The 23820-nt window shown below is 36.7% G+C and overlaps 1 protein-coding gene across 1 annotated transcript in view; it reads left to right on the forward strand.

Annotated features, from left to right (window-relative positions):
* Nucleotides 1-136: 136 nt before the first annotated feature.
* Nucleotides 137-23820, forward strand: part of LOC139727032 (protein HID1-like) — a 73067-nt gene continuing 49383 nt past the window's right edge. The window contains exons 1-8 of the mRNA XM_071638015.1: nt 137-289; nt 6069-6218; nt 7376-7537; nt 19760-19864; nt 20812-20980; nt 21904-21961; nt 22415-22625; nt 23432-23545. Coding sequence (XP_071494116.1) covers nt 224-289; nt 6069-6218; nt 7376-7537; nt 19760-19864; nt 20812-20980; nt 21904-21961; nt 22415-22625; nt 23432-23545 — 1035 coding nt within the window. The 5' untranslated portion in view covers nt 137-223. The remainder of the gene's footprint in view (nt 290-6068; nt 6219-7375; nt 7538-19759; nt 19865-20811; nt 20981-21903; nt 21962-22414; nt 22626-23431; nt 23546-23820) is intronic.

The raw sequence follows: 23820 nt of genomic DNA on the forward strand, positions 1-23820 counted from the left end.
TTTTGTTTAGACCCCGCCCCTCCAAAGTTTGTCAATGAGGGGGAAAAGGTCAGCTGGTGACCTTTCACATTTACAAATTACTGACGTCAGACACCTGTGTATAATTCGTGCTACGTTGCCGATTATAACACAAGAACGATACGACTCACGGTATAACAACCTGTTTTCCCATATTTTCAAGTAGAATTGCGTGACAAACTAAGCAATTCACAGTTATTCAGAGATGGGAGGATCGGATTCTAAGCTAAATTTTCGGAAAGCAGTCGTGCAGCTGACGACAAAAACTCAGGTATGTGATGCCGAAGTCCTGAAAACCGGAGATTTTCTCTCGTACGTTTTTCGTGTGTGTAGATGTATAGATGTGTGATTCAACACAACACTGAACAGTGTCCAGAAACAGCTGTGAATCTTGTGTGTGTGCATGTGTTCTTGCGATGCGGTGTGCGAATGTATGGCGAGTATATTTAGAGGGTTGTGGTGCGATGGTGGGGATGCCGCAGTAATGTATCATGTTATTTCTCAAGGCCCAGTAAGTAAGTAAGAGTTAAGAGTAAATTTATACAGCAGGATAATCTGCGACCAAAACTGCTGTGTATACAAACTGTAAGGAGTTGCCTATGGTGGTAGTGGTATGTGATTGGTAGGCTGTCTCTGGTAGCCCCTGTCGTCAAATGATGATGTTGCTGTTGTTGTTGTTGTTGTTGCTGTTATTGTTGTTATTGTTGTTCTGCCCAGTACTGTAAAAGTGGAAATTTTCACGCATTTCGCGCAACCAGAAACTAGCGCGAAAATAAAAGCACGCGAATGTCTTTGCTTGCCATATGTTCCAGTAAGTACTGTAAAAGTGGATATCTTCGCGCGACTAATTTTTCGCGCTCGGCGGGGTTAGAAGAGTTTCGCGTGTTTTTAATTCCGCGGAATCAAGACGTCAACTACTGGAACAAATGGCAAGCAAGAACATTCGCGTGCTTTTATTTTCGCACTAGTTTCTGGTTGCACGAAATGCGCGAAAATTTCAACACCGCGAAAATTTCCACTTTTACAGTAGTTGACGTCTTGATTCTGCGGGATTAAAAACACGCGAAACTCTTCTAACCCCGCCGAGCGCGAAAAATTTAGTCGCGCGAAAATATCCACTTTTACAGTAAGACAGTAGTTGGCAATTTGCAGGACAAATGTAGATCTACATCTGTAGGCCTTTATATCCATAATGATATACGGATGTCAATATCTCTCTATAAATTCCACTCAATTCAACCAAATTTCACCATAATCACAGGGAGTACTGTAAATGCTGAATATTTCGCAAGGTTTTTATTTTCGCAAATTTTGCGAATCAGCTGCTATTCGCAAAATTAAAAACATGCGAAAATATTGACTCTGATCCCCCCGATATGAAAGTGACATATGCGTATACATTTCTCCGTGCAGTACATGACTCCACGATCGCGAATTTAACCAAGTAGCTCGTGAAATCGCCGGGAAGCCTTGATTCGCGAAAAAAATTTAGACTCGCTAAATATGGCGTATGAATTTACAGTACCGTAAACTGGGGGGACATTGGACAGGCGGGTGACTTTGGACAGTTCAGAAAAAAAAGATTGTTTCACTTACATTTTTTTTGCTGTTGGTTTTTCTGAAAATATTTTTGTAGGTTATGAAAGGGGGATATGTGAATATTTGAATGACTGCACTTCTCTTGTATATTGCATTACCTCATATGTTTTGGGGTCTTTTCTTTGCAGGGTCCATGGAATGCTTGAATTTTGTGACCGTCGAACTTTTGGTACTCTAGGAATACAGAAGTATGGAAGCTCAAGCCTATTTGTTGGATAGTGAACATGAAGTGGTCATGAACCCACCTGTATACTCAGGATACCTGACCATCCTTGCAAATTTCAAAAAAGGTCATGTCCAATTTCACCCCCTGGATTTGGGGTCACTTACGGGGTGACTTTGGACACCAAAGAAGTACCAAATGTTCGATGGCTGCGCAATGTTTTTTCTTTCTTTTACAGATGAGATAATAAGTTAGGATGGGCAGATCATATAAAAGACGATCTGGGTCAAGAGACTATAGAAATTTTTCAGAAGAAAGCATGAAAGATGCAGTGAAAGCTTGCAAAAATGGAATGTCGATCAGGAAAGCATGTGCAGAATTTAACGTTAAAGGAGGGACTTTGTGTAACAGACTGAACAATCGGCACACAGGCACACAGAATTTCCAGTAGACATTGGTTTTCATTTTGTGAACCTAGGTCCAAGAATTTAAGCAAATATTTCCTGTAGTTGGTTTTACTTTTGTGATTCCTAGGGCCAAGAAAACCTTGTATTTCCAATAGACAGTTGTTTTACTTTTGTGATAACTATAGGGCCAAGAAAAGCCTTGTGTTTCGAGTAGACACGATCTTGTTCTTTCTTTCCAAATCACCATGCATTTTTTTTTTTTGGAAATAAAAATGTGTTATTTTGCAAACATTTCAAATTGATCTAAAGTTACAATGAACAACATTCAAAGGAAATTACAAAATTATCTTGTAGAACTACATACCCCGGTGCTTTAATCTGGCCAACCTCATGTGTACACTGTACATGCATTTCTTGGGGTAAAACCCCAAATTATTCTTTAAAATGACTTGAAAGTGATTTATGACCCATTTGAATAGTAAATTAACATCTGTAGAATTAGACAACTCAATGATAGTACATGTACAATACCTCACTTATCCATGTGATCAAACTTGCTGACTATCCTAATTGCAAGAAAATTCATGCAGTGCCTTGTTTAAGTAGCATCCTCTTTCATTTTTGTTCTAAACTATTATGAATACAGTATTTAGGTCTATTGAAAATTCAGATTTTCAAATGTAGGGGTACCAGTAATTCTATTACTAGTATCTTGAAAAAATTGTGCGACCAAATATCTGTGAATGCCTCTTTAAAGTTAAATTCTTCACATGTTCATTACTGCAGAATTTTGCTTCTAAAAACTACCATACACAATGTATAAATCATTCATGTGTATGTTGTATACTTGCTGGTTGTTATGAAACTTGTTATGAAACATTTATACATGTTAGAGTTGTTAAAACTTTTTTAAAAACTGGTTAGTAGTCTAAACTCCCCCCTTAGAGAGTTAATCCTTGGACAAACAACAATCCTGTAGGGTATATTGACAAGGTTTATATGGTTGTCCAAAGTTGCCCCGAACCCCGGGGGCACTTTGGACAAACTTTAACCAAAAAAAATTAACATGAAATAGAATAAACTGAAGAAGTCTCTATATGGCATGATATCCTCTTTATTAGTACTTGTTAACCCCCACATTAACCCCAGAATTCCTTTGATCTTAATGAAGATATCAATAGAAATAGTTCAAATTTGTCCAAAGCCACCCCGGTTTACGGTACTCTACTACTAGTACTAGCTTAGCTACCTTAATATTTCCATGTCACTCACATGAATTTGAACCAAATTGGATATCTTATTGGGAAGTGTTGATTTATTTAAATACTGACGTCAACTTTGATGTCGTCGTTCGTCGCTTAGAACAGCAGTTTAGGAATGGCCGGCTATCACCCAACAAAGTGTAATTTCTGAAATGAAGAAATGTGCGGTTAAAAAAAATGTCCTGAATAATTGCCACGTGTGGCATCTTTATAGAGAAGCCCAAGGAAATAAACTCCAAGAGCTAGATTTGGGTAGAACATGGGGGGGGGGGGGGGGAGGCAGGGGTAGGTTTTTACAGCAAATTGATAAATAACTTAAAATAAAAACAAAGAACCATTCTGTAAAGTGAGGTTTGCTAATTGCCATTCAAAATTACCAGTCACTCTTTATAAGAGAGAGAGAGAGAGAGTTTAGAAAAAAATACAAAAACAACACCATTGGAATGCTTTTATATGCCTGCAGTATTTTTTATTTATTTATTTATTTTTTGGTGAGTTAGAGTGCACTAATTATTTCTTTGAATTGTATGTACCATGTACTTGTATGTCATGAATTAAAAGAATGATGCTCATTCAAAATCATGCACAATTGTATTGTTGTATTTACTCCAGTATCAAAGCCAAATTGGACATTTACTACAGTTGCACTGTAGTGTACAATATCTTGTACACATACTACATATATGTGTATTTCTAGCCATTCAGAAATTATTTTGATTGTTCTGCAGAGATAATCTTTTAAAATTAACTTACATTGTATAGTGCATTTAAGGCAAGATAAGTTTGATGTCATTTAAACTAAAATAATTTTTCTTTCAGACTTTCAAATGCTTGTAGATTCTATGACTTGAAAAGTCTGTCTTATGATATTTCTGGTCTGAGAGAGAAGAGACTTACATTGTACATGTAATAACGCCATGACATTGGCAATACTGATTCAATTTAGTTTAATGTAAAATTTACGTAAAATACATTTTTCATAGGATGGTTCATGATTGAACTTCACCAGCAAAGAATAGTGCAACTTTGATTTACAGTGCTCATACATGTCTGAGGAACTGTTTGTGTTATGTGTTACAAGTGTACTATAACATTACTCTCCAAAAGACAAGCTCTGTGTAACTGTAGCTGAGTGAGATATCTGAGGTATAAAATCTCAGTTTAACACGTTGAGGATGGACTGAATTTGCTATAACATGCATTTGCCATCTACAATTGTATAGACACCTGCCCGAGCATTCTTTCAACTTGTCTCAAAGGGTTAAAGGGATGGCACAGTTTCAGTTCAGTGGGGTTTGACGTTACCAACATTTTTTATGATGATTTTTGTTGTTGTTGAGATAACGGCAAATCTCTCATAAAGTATGGAAGAGCATATAATTACTGGTATAAGAGGAATTCAAAGTTTATTTGATAAAAATTGGTTTTGGAATGGTTGAGATGTCCAAAACAAAGCAATCCTAAAGGCGGGACCCACCTTTTATTAGTATTGCTTTGTTTTAATTTGTTTTTTGATTTCTCATCTGTTTCAAAACCAATTTTCATCAAATAAAGTAACTTTCAATTGCTCTTTGGTCTTAGAATTAGAACATTTCATATTGGTTTCTAAGTATCTTTCAAAAAGTTACATGCTGAATTCTCACCCCAACCAGTAATATACAGCTGTAACATCCCTTTAAAGAAACCATATTTTTGAAACAGTGACACGACATTTGCTCTGCAACAATTGGTCCAGTCTTATTTTCTCCAAGGACTTATGATTGTCATGAGTTTTAGGTTTAGTTTGATGTGGAAATTAGGAGTAGATAGGGTTGTGGGTAGGTTTTATGTGGTTTAGTGTGCAGATATTTCATGGGAGCAATTTTTTCAATATATACAACACACGAGTATACCATAACCAAGGCAATGGGTGTTATTTAGAATTCAAAGTCAACATGCAGAACAGATTCCCCTCAACAAAGGTCTGGTCATCTTACTGTTGATATACAGTGTAGGTTTCCATGTACGTGTACATGTACACTATTCAAGTGAACTTTGGTACCATAGTACAATTTTTGTAATCTACATGGTACTGTATACTGACTGCCAGGTTTTCTGACATTTCAGTTCTTGCAAGCTCGTAAGTTGTAACAAGGTTTAAGAGTTCAGGGTTATTGAGGATCATACACTCTATGACAATGTTTTCAAAAAGAATTAAGTCATCAATGGGACAGAAAACATTCACATGGACTGCATTATATGCCAGTCAAGCACAAAGTGTGTCTCCCTTTAATTTTGATGAGTATAACAAACTGTCATCATTGCAGTTGCACAGTGTCAATTAACAAAAACAGAATCTTAACCAATTGCATCCTCACAACTCAACACCATGACATACATATAATTCTGTGGTTGTTATTATTGATGCCTTTGATTCTACCACTGTAGTTACCATTGTTTCGACAATTATTATTGCAACTACACGCTATAATTGGACGATAAATCATTATCATGATAAATATCAATTTCATCTTCATCATCTCTTGATAATACCGGTAGTATTGCTGATTAGTATCATTGTAATCGTCTTTATCAATATTTCATTTATCTTTTCTTTAAAAATATGTTGTCAAATTGCAGCCTGTGGAGGCAGGAGATGATGCATTCTGGGACCAGTTTTGGGCGGACAGCGTCACCAGCGTCACCGATGTGTTTGCCCTCATCCCAGCAGCAGAGATCAGAGCTTTGAGAGAAGAGTCCCCATCAAATCTAGCTACCCTCTGCTACAAGGTAACCAAGCTTATTAACTCTTTATGTGCCATGGTGGAAACCCCCTGTGTGCCACGTTATTCTGAGACACGAAGGTAGTCATGCTTTGAGAAAGAATTTTGTTTTTCCAATTTGTATAACTTCTACAAATTTCTGTTAAGCTGGACATAGTGAGCAAAGTCAAAGAGGAATGCCAAACTTTGCTTCCATATACAATGTATAGCAATTCTATTTTCATTTTTTTTTAAATTACCAGTTGCTACATTACTGTAAAGGCATGACTTTTGCACATAACATAGTGACAGAAATTTAGAATGTACACGCAAACCTAGTTGGGAACACCGTTTGATAGTCAATCACCACATAGAATGCAAGCCCTATGTTAGAGGAACAAAAGCACAATAACGCTTTGATTGTACCGCGGGGTTAGTGATTTATCGATCGGTTTTGGCGGCTTTGTTTGTTGAGCAGAATATGCGAAGTTGGCACGCCGTCGACTGAGCCGGACGTGCGAACGTGGCACATAAAGAGTTAATTAGAGCACTCTGTGTATTAGAAGTGTTGTAGAAAGCAGCAGAAAATGTTTGTGTAAATGTAACATTTTCATATGGTATTATTATGGGATAGAAAAGGCATAAAACATGATTTGGTTTTCTTTTCCCTCTTTTAATTGTTCAATGCTTATTTAAGCATTAGGTCATGCACTATGAACTTTGGTTGAAGAACTTATCGTCACTGGAGCGACAAGACCTCGTATCTCCAAAATTTTAAATGTTCAGGAGAGCCCAAAAACATGGTCGCCAAAACACTATTGGGAATGGGATAGCCTTTCCTTTTACATGCTGTGGTGGCTTCATTTTTGGGGTAAGACAGTTTGGATTTGGACAGGACATCACTTAACTGATTATTTGGCCATAAATCCAAAAATGTCGTTTTTACCATAATTTGAGATGTCACCGGTATAAGGTCTTGTCACCCCAGCGACGTTATGCTTATTTTTAGTGCTAGATTAATTAGGTAGTACGCCATTTCTTGCTTTTATTAAATATCTGCTGATCTAATTGACATCTTCTTACTGTAAGAATATAATGTCATGTATGAGCAAGGAGCTTCAAACACAAGGAGCTCCTAGGTACGAGCAAGTCATTACCATTTAAGTAATTCAATTAATGATGCAGGCGGTGGAGAAGCTGGTGTCAGCAGCCGAGTCAGGATGTGCCATGCCCAAAGAGCAACAGGTGGTTCTCAATGCCGTCCGCCTCCTCACGCGCATCCTCCCGTACATCTTTGAGGACCCTGATTGGAGGGGATTCTTCTGGTCAACACTTCCCGGCCAATCAGTGAGTAGTATACTGACTGTTTGAGAGACACACCCTCACAAGATTCTGCGTGTTATTTGATATCATGTACAACAGCTGCATGGTGATAGCATGCTACTTCTAAAGATCAGTGCATTAACTGAACATGATATTCATTAGAAATCCAGAGCTTTGTAGGGTTTCACGATAACAATTTCCTGAGTAAGACTTGTTTCATGATAGCTTCCATGGACTGTTTATTCACCACAAATTAAAAAAACAAAACAAAACTAAACTGTAAGCCTATCTCTTAATTGTTATATCGAAATGGAGACTTGATTTTATGAAATGGGTATGCGCACACAAGAAGCAAGACATGATCATATTTACGTTTTATGTACTCTAAAAACCCACAATGTAATTTCCTTCAACTACCAATTTTGTTAGAGAGGATATAACTTGAGTAAAAACCATATATTGTCCTTGTATTTTAGCAGAATAGAGTAAACACACACCAAAAAAATGTGTCTTGGCAAAATACTGTATGATGCAGTATTTGCAGAAAAGTACAGATAACACATTTTGCATGAAAACATATTTTTGAATGAGTGAAACAATAGACTTCAAATTAACAGAGGCTGTTTAGCACCAAAGATAACTCATATTGAATCAGATGAGATACCCATTTAATTCCAAGCATAGATATAATACACTGTACATGTAGAGGTAGTTCAATTGTCAACGTAACAAGATACAGCTGTGTCGTGAAAACTTTTCGTAGTCTAGGCTCATACTGGTATAATGCTGCAATCTTATAATATATATTCACTGCAGTTTTTGAGAGAGCTTTCTGAATTTCCATATAAGCCCATAGATGTTGTTTTCTGCATGGCATTCTTCCAAATTTGTGTGTACATGATTACACTGGCTTTTTGTCTCAGTGCCTTCTATAATTGCAAGCAGGCAAGAATTGGAATTCAGACGTTTTGTTTTCCTGACAGGTTTTTCTTGCATTTGCTAATAATTTTGAATGGTTCTTACTCTCATTGCTGATGAAATTTCTGCTTCTTGCTCTCTTGTTCTGCCCTTTCATTCTACCTCTTTCATGGAGCACAATTTATCATTTTAATTTCTGTGCCTTCCTCTCTTATCCATAGTCAAACATGGAGGGATTGGATGACTTTGTAAGTGATTGAGATTCTGCACATGTTAAAGCACACCCATTAAGAATGACAAAGGAAAATCGTGATAAAAGATTGTTTCAAAGCATGGCAGTTATTGTGATCATGAATGAAATTTTGTCCGTTTGATTTTTAACATGACTATCACCAGTCAAATGACTCCAAAACAAACCCAGCTACCCAATGTAGCTCTCTCTTTTACATATACCGGGTGTCCCAAAAAAAGCGGAACGGTGGATTTTCAGTACTTTGCGTTCTAAAAGTGATATATTTTTTGACATCATTAGAAAGAGCATTTTCCGCAAAAGACAATGGTACCAAAATCATTAAATTTGGTTCAGTACTTTTTATTCTACGCCAATTTCTAAGAATGCAGTCATTTTCAAATTTCGCCGGATTTTTGGGACTTTATGAGATAATAATTTGAGTGCAACACGCGATCCATACGGTGAATATTGTGTAAGCTTGGTGATCCATGTCAACAAAAGATACAGCTCTCACATTGAACACTGGCCAGGAAAAAGCAGTGTGTGTGTGTGTGTGTCTGTGTCTGTGTGTGCGCGCGCCCAATATGAAAGCGTTATCTTTTGTTGACATAGATCAACGAGCTTATACAATTCGCCGTATGGAACGCGTGTCGCATCCAAATTATTATCTCATAAGTCGCAAAAAATTGAAAATGACTGCATTTACAGAAATTGGCGTAGAATAAAAAGTACTGAACCAAATTTAATGATTTTGGTATCATGGTCTTCTGCGGAAGATGCTCTTTCTAATAATGTCAAAAAATATATCAAATTTAGAACGCAAGGTACTGAAAATCCACCGTTCCGCTTTTTTGGGGACACCCGGTATAATGTGTAATGCTGCAAGAAGATAGAGAAATGTAATTTTAATCAACATCAACTTGAACATTCAATTTTTCATATAACCCACTGAGGACGGACTGATTTTGCTATAACACACATTTCCCATAGATGCCTGCCTGAGTATTCTCGGGACTTGTCTTCAAGGGGTTAATAGAGTGACTACACATGTATGTGTGTGTACCGAAGTATGCGAAATATTATGCCTGGTACAAGTACCAGCATGTAGCATATGGTTGGAAGTACTGTTTATGGACATGGACTAACAATAATGTATCTCTCAGCCCTATTTACAGTACTCAAACATACAGGGCATTGACTGTGACTCACTGTAAGAACAAATGTTTAATGATATCTCTTTTTTAATAAACAGCCATCTCAGTATTGTAGTGGGCAAGTCCAAGATAAGGTCCCCTCAGAAGGCAAAATTTCATCTTTGCTCAATATTGACATGTTTGGTATCATTTTGAAGCTTATGAGTTGAAGTTTTGATTTCCATGGAGGAAAAAATTATATTACGTAAATTTATGCAAATTTCAAGGGCTTCATTTGCATAAATGTGAAACACAGCGTTACGTATGGGACATTTATAAAAATTCATATTAATTCAAAGGAAAGCAAATGATATTTGATTAATATGTGGACATAAGAAGTTCATCAAATAGTTTAACTTGGTATGAAAATTTAGGGATTATGCAAATGATTATGCAAATTAGCTCGTGTCCTATCATGACATGTCCCATACGTAACAAATTGAGGTCATTTTTTTAGGTTTTTTCTGAAATTGCTAAGGTTATATTAATGCCCTTTTGGAAAGTTCTAATTTATTGTTTAGAGAAATTAAATACCATAGAAAAATGAAAAAACAGTAAAAGGAATATTTTTTATTAGGCATTGAAATAATGTTACGTATGGGACAAATGCGTTACGTATGGGACATCCTCATACATAATGCATGTGAATGCATGTAGCTAGCTGGGAAGGTCTCTCAGTACACAAATGGTCAATCATCCTGAAGAAAGCATCCCAACATTGTAGCTACTTTTTGAGTTATAGACACTTTAAACAATACATGTACTTGACTGAACAATTTTCAGAAAGGGGGAGGGGAAAATGGCAAAATACACAATGAAAAATCAGCATTAAAGGGATGGTATTTTTTTGTAGAAATGGGGATTCAGTTTTCAACATTTAATGAGATGATTGGAAACTAATTATAAGAAGTACTAAAGAGCATACAATCCTAAGACTAGAGGAATTCAAAGTTTAGTGATGGAGATCCAAGTTGAAATGGTTGTGATAAAAATATTTAAACAGAATATAAAGTAAAATGATTTTTTTTTTTATTGCAAGTGATACACAAATTGTCCTTATTCAGGTTTCAATAATAGCCACGACAAAATTCATGGGTATACATACTGAGGTGTGACTCGAATCAATGACTTGACTGCTAGACAGACATCATATATCTACTCGATCACTGGGGTTCCACGCAGCAGGTATTGCTTATTTACAGTTGTATAAAAATTAATATTTCTTGTGTCAAGTTGTTTTTTATTGAAACGAAATGGCAAACTGCCCTTCATCAATGGAAGTAAACACTTTCAACTATTCAAGTTTTCAGTAGTAATTATCCTGATGAAAATAGGGCATACATACTCAGGTTGGTCAAAAAAATATAGAATATGATTAAATATGATTATGATAGAAATATTTGGGGAATATTGTTCCCTTGTCAATCTGGATCAGTATTTGAGTACAATGTAGTTTCAACTGATTCCATTTCAATAATTATGCAAAAATTTGTTTATCGGTATTTTGCAAAATTATTTTGCAAAATACCCATAAACATGTCTCTCCACACACTAAACGAATGGGGGACAAGGGGCATGCATACTCAGGTTGGTCATAAAAATATAAAAATATGATTGAATATGATTAGGATGGTGAATATTTGGGAAATATTGTTTCCTTGACAATCTGGATCAGTATTTGAGTAGTTTCAACTGATTTTACTTCAATAATTATGCAAAATACCCATAAACATGGTTCTTCACACACTAAATGAATGGGGGACAAACTGTCCCATACGTAACTGTCCCATACGTAACACGTCATGTCTGTCTTTAATTAGAACCTGTAATTAGAGCTTTTTACCTAATGACACGAAACTTACCTGTGATAATCTTGAGTGTTGTGACTTTCATCACAGTGAGTTTCAAGTTGTAGAATGAAATACTTTCAGAGAGTTTTGAGGTTGAAAAAAATGTTCAAAAAAACAAAAATTTTCTGGTCCCATACGTAACGGCACATATTTTCTCTTCTAGAATACAATTGTGAAGGTCATTTTTCTCCATTTTTTGCATGATCATACTTCTTCTAGATATCAATCACCATGATAAAGTTTAATATGGTCAAAAGCCATTAACACTATTTTTCAGGTCATAAAAGTCTCTGAATGTCCCATACGTAACGCGCGTGTTATCTTGGACTTGCCCTAGTCCAATTTGTGGGAAAAAAACCCAAAACAAAATGGATGTTATTTCTTGATGGGTGTACTTCTATCTAGACTAGAATACACAACACACTTTATGTATCTCCACACCTTTGTTGAGCTGTATGTTGCTGCCAAGCCAACCAAAGCAGGTTTAGAAGTCATTTTGAGCTGAGTGTGTGTAGAATGCTCTATGTTTTGCACAGTATGTGTTGTTGTTGTTGTTTTTTCCACATTCAGAATATGTTTAAACAGAGTGAATTAGATTTTGGCCCTGTGAATTTGTACCACATTTCTTATCTTTGCCCATTTTTCAACTTCAAATGTTAATAGCTATCTCCAGTAAAATGCATTTTCTATAATCCCTATATCTGGAAGGAAATGTTAAGGCAAAATGATAACAAATGTCAGAGATGTTATGCCGTAGTTTGGATCAAGAAATGTAGAACTGTTGCAATAAATAATAATGATGAGGATGATGATAATGATAATAATAATAATAATAATGATAATAATAATAATGATAATGGTAATAATGATAATGATAATAATAATAATGATAATAATAATAATAATAGTAATAATAATAATAATAATAATAATAGTGACAATAATATAAAAATGATAATAATATTAATGATAATGATAAATAACACTTATTTAGTGCTTAAAGGGATGGAATAGTCATGGTTGAGACCTAATTTCAGGTTTCTAACATTTTTGGTGAGATAATGACAAAACCTCTTATGAAATATGAAAGAGCATAAAATTATATGAGGTCGGAGGAATTCAACGTTTATTGGATGAAAATTGGTTTTGAAATGGCTGAGATATCCAAAAAAGAGTGATTCTAATAAAGTGTGGGACCCACACTTTATTACGATTGCTTTGTTTTACTTTGTTTTTGGATGTTTCATACATTCCAAACCCGATTTTCATCAAATAAACTTTGAATTCCTCTTAAAATGGTTTGCTCTGTACTACATGTATATCATTTAAGTGTTTTCTTGGTATCTCGCAAAAAGTTAAAAGCCCAATTCTCATCTCCACCAATACTGTACTATCCCGTTTAATACTGATGTTTCTTAGTGCATTCATAAAGATGTTTTCCAAGAGTATCACAGTGAGAAGCAATGTCCAAGAATTGAAATATAGGTCAAATCAGATTCTTTGTTTATCACTGAAGCATTAGATCAACCAATAGAATACAAAGAATTAGATTGACAAGAAGAGACTAACAAACAAAGTGATGCCAGTAAGTTGGCATTTTGCACTTTATCCATCAAGAAGATGAAAAAGACTTGCCTCTCATAGCCTCTTCTTTGAAAAAAATTCCCTTGTTGCTATGACAACACATATTTTTATACTGATTCTGGAACCGAGTCATTGCGATTTATTTTGAAAGAATTCATCACTGTCAGTCCATTTAAATTTCATGGAAAGAATGTAATTTTCATTATTATTTCTATTATTATGATGCACACATATGTACATGTACACCATACTTGTATGCTTGTAATGTGAGACATAAATTGTACAATGTACAATTATCATGTACTATGTGTACATTTGTAGTAACCAATCAATCAAAACTCTTCTATCACATATATACAGGTTGTACTCAATTTCCATCTATCCTTATACAATGTACAGTGGTGATTCATCACATGTAGTAGTATAATGATTGATGGTTAAGTTTTATGCTGCAGGACTCTCATATTCTCATTATAATTACATTGTACATGTAGGAGCCTATGTACACATTTATATTATGTATCCATAGACTGATACACAAACACAAGATCACATATATCAGCTGCCTGTAAGTGTAATAGGTTGCTGTGCTGTGATAATGGTGTATTTATAATGTGCTATCAGGAGTGTACATACATGGTTCAACATGTTACACACATATTCATCCTGCATCGCTATGACATTAATATGTAATGGATTGTGGGCACATCTGTACACGGCTTCATAGTTTTTACAGTCTGCACTATGTACACTAAATGGAAGACAACTTTTATATACACTTGTGTACTTTTCATTTTAGATTAGCATAATCACAGATTATGGAATATAGCAGTTTTCATTTTGTATATGCTCATATTTCAACATACATTATGAAGAATGTCCCACTCTGATTCAAGACTTGTGTATGTATGTATGTGTATGTGTGTGTGTGAGTGTACAAGGTACAATAATGTACGTGTATGTTCGTTCACTACCAATCTTGTGTTGCTAATGACTAGTACACTAATTTTCAGTTGTATAAAAATATATTGTGTGTGCAGTGAAGTTGTACTTGAAGTATACACCAGTCCTGTAGTACAGCAGTGTTAGCTGTCTGTGTGCAAAGCAGCATATCATGACGTGATGTACACATATTGAGGTATCCTGAATTATGTTCAAACTGTTTGTTTTTTTTTGCGTGTGTGTGTGTGTTTTGATTGGAAAGAGTAGAATAGAAATGCTTTTGTGTTTTTTATGTGCTTGTGACAAGTTTAATGATTGCTTTCATGGCATATCAGTGATAAATGTCACATTTAATGGAACAGTAAGCTTTAAAGGACAAGTTCACCTTCATAAACATAAGGATTAAGAAAATGCAGCAATATTAGTAGAACACATCAGTGAAAGTTTGAGGAAAATTGGACAATCAATGCAAAAGTTATGAATTTTTTAAATTTTTGTGTTGGAACCGCTGGATGAGGAGACTACTACAGCTTGTGAGTCATATGCGTACAACAGTATAAAGAAAATGTAAAAGAAAATTCAACATATTTTCACTTTTTTCGTATAATAAAAGAGCACTTGACTTGCCTCTTTCTAAAGGCAGAGGGAATGATATTACCCATAACATTTGTCGGTAACGAGTCAGGGGAATGTGTACTTTTTTCAAAAGATGAAATTTTGTGAAATTCTCTTTATATTTTCCTTATATTGTTGTACGCATGTGACACTGCAGTAGTCTTCTCATCCAGCGGGTACTGCACAAAAACGTCAAAAATTCATAACTTTTGAATGGATTGTCCAATTTTCCTCAAACTTTCAATGATGTGTTTTACTAATATTGCTACATTCTCTCAATCCTTATGTTTATGAAGGTGAACTTGTCCTTTAAATAATCTATAACAATCAGTCAGAGATTATACAGACAGCCACTATGAATGGAATCATTTCATGAATAATCATTAATGATTACCAGAGTGCTAAAGACATTTGGAGAACTCAAACTTGTAGACCTTACAGCAATGATATGAATTTATGTGTCAGTATTCATTTTGTTACCCATTGATATTCATGGCTTCTGTACAATAGCAGCTCATTCATGCTCCAATACCTTACCAGGCAGATTTAAGTTTACATTACATTAGAGAACCTTAATGGACTATGCAGTGGAGAGTCTTTCAGAATGCCTTGAAAAGCTAATTGTAAAATGTATGATACCAGGTTTATACAGATTTACCAGGTGGAAAATGGAAGTGCACTTAACAATTGTGTTGAGTACAGATTGAAATTACCCAAGATATGTTTCAAAGAGCATTGTGCCACTTATACCTGATATGTACACACTAATACCTGCATCAACCATGTGTACCCAGACACCTACACCTATTTTTGTTCAAGGACCCTTGCAATCCCATTATGTACACATGCTGCACATGTTCGACTGTATTTACACTGTACATAGTGATAAGATAGGATGATAATTTGCCTTCAATGCGTGGTTGTCTGTTTTCATTTCGCTATGAGGTAGGCTGTAGTACATGTACATCATGTATTGTTAGCTTTTAAATGTGTTTATATTGGTTGTAACAAGCTTTGTCAATTTCATTCTTCCCTTTTTCCCAAACAATGAATGGCCTCAGTTGTCCCAGCTCCTCAATGACATTGATCTTCCTCAAAACTTTCCACATCTGGTTTGTTGACCCTTGGCTGTGCCTTTGCGTGAAGTGCAACTCTTTTAACTATTAAACCCTAAACCGTCTAACCATGTGTGCAGAGAATTTTGAAAAACTTACATTTCAAAAAAAAGTAAAAAATAGACAGATAGCATCTAGAGTTCGCACAACATCAGATGATCAGTATAAACTCACATGCACTGCAGTTTCCAGTGATGACCACTTAACGTTTGGTGTGAGACATACAGTATGTCATAGATTCTAGCTTAAACTGAGATTAGGTTCTACCAGTAAATTTTTTTTGAATACCTGGGGTTTCTTCAAAATTATCGTCATTGCAGTTTAATACTTTTATGATGATTTCTTCCCTCAAATTCAAGCTAGTGAGCTTATGATAGAACCTCGTAAGGAATACATTTTATACTGTTGTTATTCATGATAGACCATTTCAGTAGTGTACATTGAAATTTTATGCTTTGTTCACAATAAAAATTGCCTTTACAACTACAAAGTTTGCCCTACACTGTGTGTAGGAACGATTGATGAATGCTGGGAGAGTAAATTCCCGCTGGCGAAGTTTGATATGAGGGAGCAATTGCTGGCAGTGGTTAACTACTGGGCTATAGGAAAAGAAACACCATTTAAAATCATTTAATACAGAAATGGTCTACTGCAAGTTGGCTCTAAAGTCCTTTTCCCTCTGCTATACATGTAGCACATTCTATATTGCAAATACAAAGTGTAGCATCATACATACAACATGTAAATCTACGTCTCTCTGTGTGTCTGTGTGTGTTTAAAATGTGTTCACTGTATGCTGTGATTTTGCTTGAATTTGGTCAAAATTTATAAGTTTTGTCAAGTTTACCTTTGATAAAGATACCAGAGATGTGCAGAGCTGCAAAGTTTCCCTGTTTGTTTGTTTGTGTTGTTGTTTGTTTGTTTTTTTAACTAGAGAAGCACAGCGTAGTGTTGCACTATTGATTATTAAAGAAGTGTTACAGCAGGCACGGTCAGAGCCAGACTGGCAAATGATTGAGAAGTTTAAGATCATGATCTTTAAGATCTCAAAGTTTTGCCAGTATAACCTCAAACTTCCCGTGAAACATTCCACAAAACTTCTTGTAAAACTTCCCACTCCAACTAGGGATATTTCCCCACCCCCACCAAACTTCTTGATCTTTTGTCAGAATGCTAGAAACTGAAACTTTGCAAAATTTGTCATGTGACCAGTCCACCACCTGTTTAGTGGTGGTGCCTCCGAAGTACGTGGCCATTGTCATGCACATGTGTTCATTGTTACGGGACTACGGTACAATAACTGGCACTAGTGACCCAAACTTCTCGATCTTTCGATCGAGAGGTTTGCTGCCAGTGTGACCAGACGACAAAAGATCGCCAAGACTTTGCAATCTTAAACTTTGTGATCTTTTGCCAGTCTGACTGTACCACGCCTAGTGTGATTTGTTTGCAGTGCATTTCTGTTCTAACCAAAGTATTTCTTTGCAGGACAGTGAAAATGTTATCATTTCAAGAAGTTGAATTTTTAATGCTTATATACAGATTGTAATGTGGATGAAAGCCATTTTTAGGAGCTTCTGGAACTAAAAAGAGATTGCAAAATGTTGTTTGCTTTTTCAAATAAAAGAGGGAAGATGTATCATTAAAATTCAAGTGTGGCCAAGAATTCATCAACATTATGTTGTCTCAGGTTTGCCACTCCATCCAGTTCAAAGTGACTTTATCGAACCAAGATTACCGAATCAAGATATCGTTGTCAGTAACTTTGAATGGTGAGATGTGTTTGAATCTCAGAGAGCACAGTTACTTGGACTGACTCTAAACTATAATGTATTGCATTCAAATTAAAGATAATATGGACATAGACTTTTATACAAATTTTCTTTTTTCCTTAGTATTGACATTAAATAAATCAAATCGTTTGAAGTTAAGTCAAGCATGTACTAGCGGAAATACATTATGAGAGGAGAAATTTTTACTACTTGTAGCTTCCGTTTTCGAAAGCCAATCTTATTGTTATTTTTGACATGCCTGAAAGTGATTTAGGTTATAGTAAATCACAAATAGTGATTTTATAGATGACATTTAATCAGAGACAAAGTAGTATTACATCAGGTTACTATGAGAAGATGATAGTGATACACTAACATGTTTTTGGTTGTCAGACCAGTCATTACAATTGTACATAGAATGTTATAGGCTATATATTTATCACCAAGTCCTATTCTGATGCACAATTGTTTAAGAAAATTAAGAACAACAAAAAAGTTCAATTACCAATTCATCAGTCATTTCATTTTATTTTATAGAAAGAGACATTCTCATCATACCCTTGGTCAGTACTCTTGGACAAGCCTACTATGGGTAAAAGGAAAGTAGCATGGTATGGATTTTTAGCTCACCCGAGCCAAGGGCTCAAGTGAGCTACTGCGATCGCTCTTCGTCCGGCGTCCGTCGTGCGTCGTCCGTCGTGCGTCGTGCGTCGTCCGTCGTCCGTCGTCCGTCGTGCGTAAACTTTTTACATTTTCATCTTCTTCTTGAGAACCCCATGACCGATTTTCACCAAACTTGGCAGGTAGCATCCCTAGGGGGATAGGATCTCAATTTGTTCAAATGGGCACCATGGCCCACCTGGGGGGCCCCAGGGGGGCCCAAACACCCTAAAATTAAGGAATCTTTAAAAATCTTCTTCTCTAGAACCAGAAGTGATAGGGCTTAAATGATACTATGAGTAAGTACATTGAAGACTGTAGTTTCAAGTTTGTTCATGGGGGAATCAGGGGTGCCCCCCTTGGGACCCAGGGGAGGGGGGTGGGGAGGGGTTCTAATGGGGCCTAAATTGTACATTTTCATCTTCACTTTGAGATCGCCATGTCTGATTTTCACCAAACTTGGTAGTTAGCATCCCTAGGGGGACAGGATCTCAATTTGTTCAAATGGGCACCATGGCCTACCTGGGGGGTCCCCAGGGGGCCCAAACCCCCTAAGATTAAGGAACCTTTAAAAATCTTCTCTAGAACCAGAAGTGATAGGGCTTGGATGATACTATGAGTTAGTACATTGATGACACACATAGTTTCAAGTTTGTTCATGGCGGAATCAGGGGTGCCCACCCTTCCCCCCCCCCCCTTTGGGGATCCAGGAGAGGGATGGGAAGAAGTCCTACAGTTGTAATGGAGCCTGAATTGTACATGTTCATCTTCTTCTTGAAAACCTCATGATGAATTTTGACCAAACTTAGCAGGTAGCATCCCTAGGGGGATAGAATCTGAATTCCTTCAAATGGGCACCATGTCCCTCATGGGGGGCCCCTAGGGGGCCCACCCCTCCCCCCACATTAAGGAATATTTAAAATCTTCTGCTCTAGAACCAGAAATGATAAAGCAAAGTTAATATCATGAGTTTGTACATTGATGACTTTAGTTCCAAATTTGTTAATTGCAGATCCAGGGCTGCCCCCCCCCCCCCCCCCCCCCCCGAGTTGAGGGGGGGGGGATCCATATGCAGACCTAAAATGTCCAATGTTCTCAGGTAAAAGTGTGCAAGAATGCATGGAAGGTGAAATTGCGATACTCGGGTGAGCGCGTGACCCGCGGGTCTCTTGTTTTCTTTCCTTATGAAAAATGTTGAGCTCATTGAATTTCATCTCTTGTCAGTTCTGTAAAAAAGAAGAAGAGAGAGATGAATGGGTATTTAAGTAATGAGTAAATCAAAGGTAGATGAATGAAATGAATATTAAAGGGACAAAGAAAAGAAAAGAGATTATTCTTATTTGTATGTCCCTCTTATCCTCTCAGAGTGATGAAGAATCCCTTCCCTTGGCCCAGTCTCTCCTGGCTGCTCTGTCTGATCTCCTCTTCTGTCCAGACTTCACTGTGGTTGCCGCCAAGAAAGCAGGGCCGGTGAGTTTACTAAACAGTGGAAGAAAAGAGACAGAGAACTAAGCTCTGAAAACCTACAAAATTGGTGTACCTTTTAAAGACATTTAACAATTTTTATTTTGTGTCAAGTGCATAGAGAATTAATGATGATTATTTTGCTCCGTGAAGATATGAATATGAAATATTATTACCATTGTAGAGTTTCATTTGATAATTGTTGTCATGACTGAGGCCCATTTCATAGAAAGATTAAGAATCATTGCAAGAAACAATTTTTATAGCTGCCACAGCAACAAGTGAAATACTTGGTGGTATGTTGGTTGCTGTCACACCGCTACCATGAAAACGGGAAATGTTGTATGTTGTTTTTATTGCAAACTGCCGTATTGACTGTTTCAATCCAAAGTAAAGCACTAGTATCCAACCCATACTGACATACAAGATGTCAGGCTTGAATATAGTAGGTTGAGGTGAGAACAAAGTAAAGATGATATGTTATAAAGTAAATACGAGGAGCATTGTGTCAAAATTTTATCTGTAAAAACTATAACTACAAATTAAACAAATATAATCCACAGTCTTGTCATTCTGAGCAGTGTTGTGATCAAATTAGTTGGGGTCTGTATGGCATATTCTAAGGGGGCAATTACTCATTATGCCTCTACTAATAATTTCTTTTTTCTTTTTTTCTTTTTAATTTCAGATATCAAATTGAGTAACATAATCACAGAGCCAGAAATTAGTGTTTTCTAAAGATGACTGTTGGTTCCCCCTCAAACTACCCCCAAAAGTCTTTTTCACCTTCCAAAGAGCACTATACACACTGCAGAGGTGAAGTTACAAGTAAACACATACAAAGACAAAAGTTCACTGCACTTTTCAGATTTTCCACAAGCCCACTGCTTAGCCAACTCTTCTGAGATTCAGCCTCTTACACCTCAGCCTTGGGTTTTTCTCCCATTGTACAGGAGAAGCCAGATGATCCTCAGTCTATTGATAGCTGTGAGTACATCTGGGATGCTGGGGTGGGGTGCGCCACGGCCCCACCCCATTTTGCTCACCTTGACCAGAACCGGACGGAGATCCTAAAGCTCCTTCTCACGTGCTTCTCAGAGACGATGTACCTACCACCAGCCAGTGAGTATTGGCTTTCTCTACACACTCATGAAGTACATGTATTTTATCCTTTCTCTGTGTGTCTCTCCTCTGATAACCAGTGACTAAGCAATGTGTGCCCTGAGAGCTTGCTAGCACATACAAATACATATTTCTCAAGAATAAATAAGCTATACAGAAACTCTGCTCTGCTGCTCGAGTTTCTAATGTCTCTAATGTTACAATCTACAATACTATTTCAATGAACAGTTATAACATTGTCAAATTTCTAATTTGTGGAGGTAAATTACCAGGTATTTTGCAAGTTGGGTGCTACGTGGCAGTATGCACATATGAAATTAGAGTCAACTTTGTCTACACGTGGCTGGGATTGCATTGGTAGTGTCTCTTTGGAGCTACAGAGGTTGTGGTTATTTTACGAAATGTGGGTTTAGCATTTCAGTAATGCCATCGGGGCTTGACCTTTGTTGTAGATTATTGACAAAACTTTGAATAAAATTCTCAGGCATTCTGGTACTAGTCTGTAGTAATCTGGGACCATTTGAAACAACCACAGATCAGTCTACAATAATCGTATCTTGTAAAAGTGTTTCAGTGCTACTGCAGTTACTCCATTTAGGATTTAAAATCAATAGAAAAGTTCCTGTAGCTCATGTGCAAATTTCCGTTTATATCTCACACCCTTTTCAACGTCAAAACAGTGCAGAAACGCAGCATCTTGCTCACTTTCAAAGCGCAAAGGTTGACTTTTATTTAACTGAGTTCATATACAACTGACCTCTCGAATATTATACTCACACTATGTTACCGTATGAAGGATGTCGAATGTTAATTATGGTATTGATACAAGTTATGTTTTTTAATAATGATAAACATTTATAAATTATGTCAAGTACATTGTAATTTCTCGTTTTTTTTTTCTACTGTATGTTTTGTTTCAACAGGTGATGCTCACAGCTTGCCAAATCAATGGATTAGTTTCTTTTGTTCATCAGATAACAGGTAAGGCTTAAAGCTATCAAGCCAGAATGTATTGATAACTATTTTTTTCCTATTTCTGTCATGAAACCAAACACAATGATTGAAAAAAAAAATCATAATGAAAAACAAGACAGGGTTTGAAACATGTGCAGAAATAATAGGTCTTCATCGTGTGCCTTATTGTTGTCATTAAGCAATCACTAAAGATTACCAAAAGTTGATTGGAGAACAGTCCCTTGAAGCACATCAAAATAGGATACCAAGTCCACGAAAGTATGGTGGTATAATAGGTATATTGTCCAAGAAATACAGCCACTGAAGCTGTCATCTGTGTTGTAAAAATGCTTGTTTTACATGAACTATTAATTGTGGTACGTACTTCTCAGAGAAACACATGAGGTATACTATACATTCTTGTTGTTAGCACAATCCTGCAATATGACACTCTTCATTCTCTTCCGGTTTATTCCCCAGACATGCCCTACCACTCTTCACCTCCTTGCTGAACATCGCCTGTGCCTACGACCCCGTGGGGTACGGCGTGCCCTACAACCACTTCCTCTTCTCGGACACCCGCGAACCTCTGGTGGAGGTGGCTTCCCAGATCCTGGTGGTCACTCTTGACCACGCCAACCCCCACAATGTTGCGTCATCGGTGGATGGAGGGGAGGAAGGGCATGACATGGTTAGTTGGACTTCGAGCACCCAACCCCTTGTGAAAGAAGAAGAAAAGAAATTCATAAAATAAGACCCCTTCCCTTTTTTCGCTAACTCTGCCCTTGACTGGAGGAGGAAATATTGATATGATTCACATCGTAAACTTAACTTCATTCATTCATCGTAAAGAGCACGGTGTCAACCTGGTAAAGTGGTCCCCCTACCCACCGACACAAGAAAACAGGCGGATTATGCCGACCCCGCCTGGTTCGCCCCAGGTGACTAGAAATAGTCGGTAAATGGTATCAACCAGGCACACTGTGCCATATGCTTGAATGAATGAGCAAATTTAACTTCCTTGTCAGGTAGACATATTCTCTCCCAGATTTGGCAGAGTCATTTTACTTTTCAGAATCACTTGATTAGAGATATGCATCTCTGAAGTCTAATGCAAGATTGATATCAACAGTATCGCAACAGCTAACTCTCGATTTAATAAACTTATAATATTCTATCTTGCCATATATTGTCTTATATGACAGGGCTCAGATGTGACATGATAAGAGAATGTAAGTTCAATTCATCTATTAGTATTTTTCCATATTGATCACAACTTCTCCAAACACCTCTTGCCCTGCAATAGAGAACAAAAATAAAAGTCTCTTCCCTTCCTGTGAAAGTTTGCTGATGAAAATCTTTGGAAGATATCCACTGCTCTGATTTGAATTATTATTTGTGTGTGTTTGTCAGTTTCATTTTATGTATATTTTCCTCTGTGAAGACGCTTAAATTTTTAGCTTGTAGTTCCCTTTGGCTGTTGTTTGTACCAAACAGGGGGTGCTGCCAGAGAACCTGTTTGTGAACTATCTCTCCCGTATACATCGTGAGGAGGATTTTCACTTTATTCTCAAAGGCCTCACAAGACTTCTCAACAATCCTCTCATCCAGGTACAGTGACATCTACCTCACATCATCTTTGTGGGCTTGTATCTATATATGTATGAGATGTGTCAGAAAAGTTCCAGGACTTGTGTCATAAAAGATTTATTTCAAACCCAAGCTTCAAACTAAGAGGTTTCACCTTCAAAGTAGTCTATCTGGAGTATGTAACTGTGATCTTAGCTCATCAGATTTTCTACATAATTTCATATACCTGGGAAACATCCTTTGTTTCACGTCGTTAAGCAATGAGTACAGAGCAACGAACAAACTTCAAGTTTCTG

The sequence above is a fragment of the Diadema antillarum genome, unplaced genomic scaffold, assembly GCF_040938485.1.
Source record: "Diadema antillarum isolate AM-2024a unplaced genomic scaffold, OU_Dant_1.0 scf00000017, whole genome shotgun sequence".
NCBI lineage: Eukaryota > Metazoa > Echinodermata > Echinoidea > Diadematoida > Diadematidae > Diadema > Diadema antillarum.